Below are 6,964 nucleotides of genomic sequence, written 5' to 3' on the forward strand. Positions count from 1 at the left end.
CTGTCACAATCTTTGCCAAAGACTGCATGAATCTCAGGCTGTTAAGATACTTTGGCTGAAGTGCTATCATCAGTCTGGTGACCGCTACCTTCCTAGATGCAGCAATTTCTATGAACGCTGTGGGGAGGAGTGGGGAGTGGTCAAAGTTTGTTTGTATTCACCCAACCGCCCTTGCTATTTTGATGAACAAAACAGGTGTTTCCATTTGATACAATTAAAGACTTCTTCAGCATCTAATACTATTCCGCACACATTTATTTTTATGTATTCCCTGCTGCAGCTAGATTAGTGAGAAACCTGTTGTTAGAAGCTGATATTCTTGCCTTTATGTAGGTTTATCTTGTCTGCTTCAGAGAGGTGTAGTATAATATTTTGTAGGCAAGAAGTTTGCTCTTAGTATTAAAGAGGTTGGTCTGCAGTTTTTGGTGGCTTATGTGTCCTTCCTAGTCTTAGCAATGAGGATTATTGTGACTTCAGTTAATTATTCCTGTGGTGGTTAATTATTTATAGTGTTTGAAAAGAAAATTTATTCTTGGTATCAATTCTTGTTTTAGGCATTGGTAGAACACTGCAGGGGGCTCATTCACGCCAGGTGCTTTGCTTGTCTTCGTGCCCTGGCTGATCTTTTAAATCTCTTCTTCAGCGATGTCTCCTTCAAGAGTTATAGTATCTTGTTCTAGACATTGTTGCTTTGGTAACTGTTGGAAGTACTTTTTGATATATTCACTGTTATAAAATATTGTGGAGAATTCTTGAAAGATTTTTAATTTTGATTTGTCCTTTTATGGTGAGGATGGAGGTGAATTTGGATTTTTCTTTCTTATTCCTCAGGTAATATTCTAAGGTTTTTCCACAGTTACATAATTTTTGGTATTTTGCTTCGATTGCAAGTAAGGTTTCTTTTGCTGTGGATATTTTATTGTATTCTAGATTCATGTTCATCACTTTTTGGAGGGCTGATTCATCGTTGTTAAAGCCTTTTCCAGCTTTCTGTTTTATTCAAGGTTTTTCTCAATTCTACCTTTAGCTTTTTTTTTTTTTAATGCCTAACAACGTATGAATTCATTCCAGAGATCAGTCTTGTAGGTGTGTCATGAAGTCTTGGTGGAAATTTCGACCCATTCTTTGATTTTGAGGAATTTTCTCAGTGAAAGATGTGGTTTGACCAACAAATTATTGTCTGTAAAGTAGTACTGAGTTTAGCCTCCATTATGAAGTTTTGTTTTGAGTGATGCTGGGATCGAAGGAGCTCTTGGCTGGTGCATGGTCACATAGTACAATTAGTGTGATGTCTGCATTGATTGTTTAAATGTCAGTACAAAATTTTTCCACTTCTACCACATAGTATAATTCTGAATGAGTAACTGGATTAGGATCTCTGGCAAAACTGTGTTGAGAAAACACTGGCAATTGCTTCATCTAAAATTACTCATTCATTCATCTATTTTCTCAAAACAGTGCAGAGGTTTGAGTATATTCCATATGGGTTGTATATAAAAATAGTGACTCCAGAGTATTGAATACCACTATCTATTTGAGGTAGCTAGAGTTAAGTACTCTTAACTCCACATCTATGTACTTTGAAGAAAGATATATTCATTGAAAAAAAGCTTAGTTGGGTTATAGTTGGTAACTTTAATAATGCCTTACTTTATAAATATTGTTTTTAACTTTGAAATTCATTGAGAAAAACAAATGTTAATGGGACGTTATATTTAGGTGAAAATGTCAGTTAAAACATGCCATTTTAATGGAACAAAACCGGTGAAATTCACCATTTATAATTAACTTAAGTAACTATAATTCATGCACTAAAGTAACTATAATTTGTGCCCCCGCCATGCACTGTGTTGTCATCAGTTATGTAATTTCAGATGTTACAGTGATGTTATCAATGATGTCACAGAACTTGTGATGAGTGATGTAATATGAGAGGCAATTAGCAGTGCATGCTGACCATGACTAATCAGGGTTGACTGTCTGCAATTTGAATATTTGAATCAACCAATAACATAAGAACCAAAAATGACATGATCGTGACATGGTTTGATTGAGCAATTGGCATGTCCGCTACTGAACTAATTTGGTCAGAAATGTTCTCGAGAGGAGTGCTGAACCAATTCTTTTTCCATGGTGGAATGGGGAACAGCAGACTTCTTAACTGTGCAGGGGCGTAGAATAAGGAGAATGTTTATCACCCTGAAGAAAAAAACAATGTGCCATTGTACAGAGATGCTGTCTTCCCCAATGAAAAAGTGTACTATTGTATACCACCAAGAACAAAAGGAAATCACAGGATCTTCCCAGGGGTACACCTGGAATGTTGCAACAGGCAGAGCTTTGCTGGCATTTATTTAGAAATATTTGTTAATTGGCAAAGGATTGCCTTACGGATCTAGATTTATAGCTATTACTCATGATGAGTGGCCGTTTAAATTCGGTATGTACGGTAACTCCGATTACTCCACCGCCGCCGAGTCCCACATCTTCTCTCCTGCTCGCCTGTGTCTGACTCCAGGTTGGAATAGGAAGCAGGCAGCCAGGCTCCCACCACTAAGCCAATCACAACGCTCCAATGGAGAACAGGGGAGTCTGCATGGCTGGTTTGGGCGGCCCAAGAGGGCCGACCACACAGTTATTTTACACTCAGGAGTGGGCAAACCACACCTCCCCTGCCCTGCTCCCTAAGCAGAGCGGTTGCCGGCAAAATAAGCATAAAATGGTAACAACTAAAAGTTATTACCGTTGTATGTTTTTGCTTCTCGCACTGCGAGAAAGCAGTGAGGCGACGCTCCTCCCCCATAGCAATGGAGCCGCCCCTGTATACCAGATTTCGAAGTTTTGTTGCAAACACCTCACCCTGCAATTTTCCCATGTAATTTCAGCAAGTCAGACCTGCTATTACATACAGGAGTAAAAATGTCTGATAAATGCTGGAACACTCACATTTTTGTGCGGCAAAATTCAGAATAGTCAATTCTTATTGCCCCAGATAAATTTCAAACACGCCGAGTGTCAGATTTTGCCGGTTGCCATAATTATGGCATCCAACATAGGATGACCCATAAGGAGGTCCTATATCTGTGGATCCGGCTATATATTTATGCGTTGATTATTAACATGATGTCGATTATTACCATTTAGGGAGCTACGTTTCAATATTCAATTGTGCTTTGAAGTCTTTATGACCCACAGAAAACTAATTGTAACTTCAGTCGCACTGAACTAATTATGCATTCTCAAGTCTCTGTAATAGAATATTTTATATCCATTCTGTTATCAATTTTATTTTAAAAAAGGCTTATGAAATGAACTATGTATGTTAATCATTAATCAAAATGTTGTGGTATCGGTCATAGGTACGTTGGCGCTTCAAGGGAAATTCACATTCATATGTTGACATTCATTTATATGACGGAGCTGTAAGGTGTAGAGAAACCACCAACTCTACAGAAGAGAATTGAAACAGTCACAAGAACAGATACTTTGAAAGATCGATCAGTGACCAACAAAGACGACAACAAAATACGTTTGGTCACTAGCTTCAACAACTGGTCAGGGATTCTCAAAAGAAGCCTCAATAAACACTGGCATCTACTGAAGGCAGACAAATCCCTAAATGAAGTAGTCACAGATAAACCAGATATCACCTACAGACGAGGCTTCACACTCAGAAATATTCTGAGCCCCAGCTATCCAATACCAAAGCATGTGGACAACTGGTTGTCGCAACACTCTATCGGTTTTTCTGGTTGCGGCCATTGCATGGCGTGCAAATGGGCGCTTCCCAGAATCACTGAATTTCAAGGACCAGGTGGAAAAACATATAAAATCAGATACAATATTACGTGTCTGACCAAATTTGTGATCTATGCCATCAAATGCAAATGTGGGAAGAGGTACATCGGCAGTACTATCAGACCCTTAAGAAACAGAATTGGGGAACACATACGAGCGGTAAAAAACGGGGATATGAGATACCCTATAGCAGCACATACATCTATCTGCTCAGAACAAACAGCTAATAAGAGTTTTGAATTCTATGGCATTGACCATATACCCAAACACCCAAGGGGTGGAAACCGAGAACTGACACTTAGACGCAAGGAAGCATTATGGATTTTAAAATTGAGGAGCACGGAATGTGGCTTAAATATTGATCATGAGCTACATTACTTCCTGGGCAGATAGTATGCGTGCCCTCTCATGTTCATTTCCATGTGTTCCATACATAGACATAATGTATCAGTTATTATGACCAAATGAGAACAGTAATCACTATGTATATTGATGGACATAATGATCACAATTTTGTTTAATTAAGGCGAACAAATCATATAGGTTAATAATGTTCTGTGTTATGATGTCTATGTCCTTAGGTATGTACAACCATTCGGATTACACAACCTGTTTCATACTTTATGAAACTAAGATACCTTTCATGTAAGACCACAACAGATGGAGAGAATGGAGGACACACGGTTGTTATACAAATATGAATATAGCAGCGCGAGAATGAGTGTTTCACTCAGTTCGTTCCTCTTACTTGAAGACTCAGCTCCTGGAGTTCGGTTTTGGCACATCAGGATTGCAAAGGACATTAAGCATGCTGTCCTCCTACTTAGAGAATAGTATATCCATGACACACATTAATCGAGTGCACGCCGGATTCTGCTGCTTTTGTATTTTCTGTTGTTCTGTGGCAATCTGAGACGATTTAGGAACACTGGATCGCATTGCAAATATGGCAATAAGATTCCTTGATGTTCACATAGTTCAAATAAAAAATCCTTTTAAATTACTAATACTAAACATATTCTAAATTATAACTTTATTGAAATGGTGACCTGATATCTCCTTCATTAGATATTTACGGAGGAATACTCACTAAGACTATATGATTCGTCATAGTCTTATTTCTATGTTTATCGTCTTGACGCGAGACCCTGCACGCGACCCGGAAGTATATTGGTTGCGTTTGCTCGCCACACTAGAGAGATCGTAATTCACGGATAGCTGCACTCGGCTCTACTGTATCGGTTGGATGGGAGGATTAAGACAACGGGATACCGACTGAGAAGTTGGGTAAGGAATTTCACTGTTTGAGCGTAGCATGTTTAACGCCTATCTTATTAGGAATTGGTGAATTGTGATTATAGCTGGCGAATATAAGAGACTAAGATAACGGGATACCGACTGAGAAGTTGGGTGAGAAAATTTACTGTTTGAACGTAGCATAGTATATGCTTATTATGGTAGGGATCTGGTGAACTGTGATTATAGCTAGCGAATATAAGAGACTTTGTTATTTTAAGGACCCAGTGGCACGTACATATGAGGTATTCACCTATAATTGTGAGCTCATGACAGCTAAACGATTCTCGATATTCATTGACTGAGAGATATAATGACAGCCTTGGTAAATAATTGCTGTATAATAATATTAGGTGATCACGTGTTTACCCGTTAGTATATGTCTACTTATTAGTACTTACTGGCACATTTATTACTTACAGCTCAGCGCTAAACGTACGCTTCGTTGTTTAAGAGACCGTAGATTTTGACTGTCCCCATCCTGGATTTGACCCCCATGTGGTCTGGAATTTTAACCACATAACAAGTAGGTTTGGTTTGTACACACTCACCAAAGAGAATCAATAATACCTTGTGGACTAGAGCACTAACGCACTTGTCCCTTTATTGTGTCTTCTTACAATAGAGATCCTATTGAATAAGAAAATAGGTAAATATGCTTGGCCACTGGCCTCGTTTTAAGTGGATTCACTATGTTTGGCATGCTGTCTTGTCACTCACTACGTCACTTTCATCTCGTTAATCACGACTTAGTATCTTAGTAATTTAGTATCTTACTAGGCGGGATCAGGTCACGTTGTTTTTTCACGCCCTTCCTTTCTCTCCATCCCTTTTGGTCGCTAGTCTTACTAGATACCTACAAATTGTTGATCTCTTTTCACGTTGGTACACTTCTTTCCAAATGATTATTTGTATATACCTGCAATGTGCATCTCTTCACTTTCGGATTTTAATGGATTCTTATTCATATATCTTTGTATACTGTTTCACCGCATGTGAAACCTCTTTGTATTTATTCAAGACAATTTTGACTTGTAATGTATACCTACACGACCCCTCTTTTCAGAAGTTTGTGATGCCATATGGTATTTATTGTCTTTTAATTTACACAGCCTTGAGGAAGTCGTGGGATTAATGTCCCTACACGACGAAACACATGCTGGCTGTGACTAGGATGTTCCATTGGAAAATAAAGAACAAGGAAGAAAAACCTCGCATATGATTTTTTGATGTCAATGTTTTTTGCCTGACTTACACGTCTAAAAACGTTTTGAAATTGTAATAATTACGAGTGCTGGGGATTTGCCGAACTATGTATGTTAATCACTAACAATAAAAATCTTTGCACATAAAGTAACAAAGGCCAGTCCATGCCTAAAAATGACGTGTTTTATTTGTCTACTTTAGGATAATATACAGAACAATTGCTCCAGGTTCCGGCAATGGGAATGCATGGCAACACAATGAACTGTCTGCAGTTGAACAACACTCTTCGGTGTCCACAAAAAGAGGAAAGAAAGTTGTGGAGTACTTCTGGTTCCCAGCGAATGATGGAGAAAATTAAAACGAGAAGAGGGAAAAGCTACACTGACGTACTCTGTCAATTTGGCAAAGTGAATCTAAATTTAAAAAAAGCCTGTGTTATAAAAATATATATCCATCTACTTATGATAGGCTCCCAATCGACTTTATTTTTAAAACATGCACAGATAACTCACAGTGTACTGATAGTTCACTCTCAGTTACCTAGCAGCGCTGTTGGGACAGTTATACATGTTACTTCCATAAGACCTGTGATTCTTATAGTCCCATTTTGCTGTACTTGAAAACCCCATGACTACCTAATGGAGCACATCACGGGTTGAAACGT

The 6,964-nt window shown here is 38.4% G+C and overlaps 1 protein-coding gene across 1 annotated transcript in view; it reads left to right on the forward strand.

Annotated features, from left to right (window-relative positions):
- LOC146857617 (uncharacterized) overlaps positions 1-6,760 on the forward strand; it is a 191,376-nt gene extending 184,616 nt beyond the window's left edge. The window contains exon 8 of the mRNA XM_085646835.1: positions 6,502-6,760. Coding sequence (XP_085502961.1) covers positions 6,502-6,658 — 157 coding nt within the window. The 3' untranslated portion in view covers positions 6,659-6,760. The remainder of the gene's footprint in view (positions 1-6,501) is intronic.
- Positions 6,761-6,964: the final 204 nt, after the last annotated feature.

This window comes from Triturus cristatus, chromosome 3_2 (assembly GCF_964204655.1).
Source record: "Triturus cristatus chromosome 3_2, aTriCri1.1, whole genome shotgun sequence".
Lineage (NCBI taxonomy): Eukaryota > Metazoa > Chordata > Amphibia > Caudata > Salamandridae > Triturus > Triturus cristatus.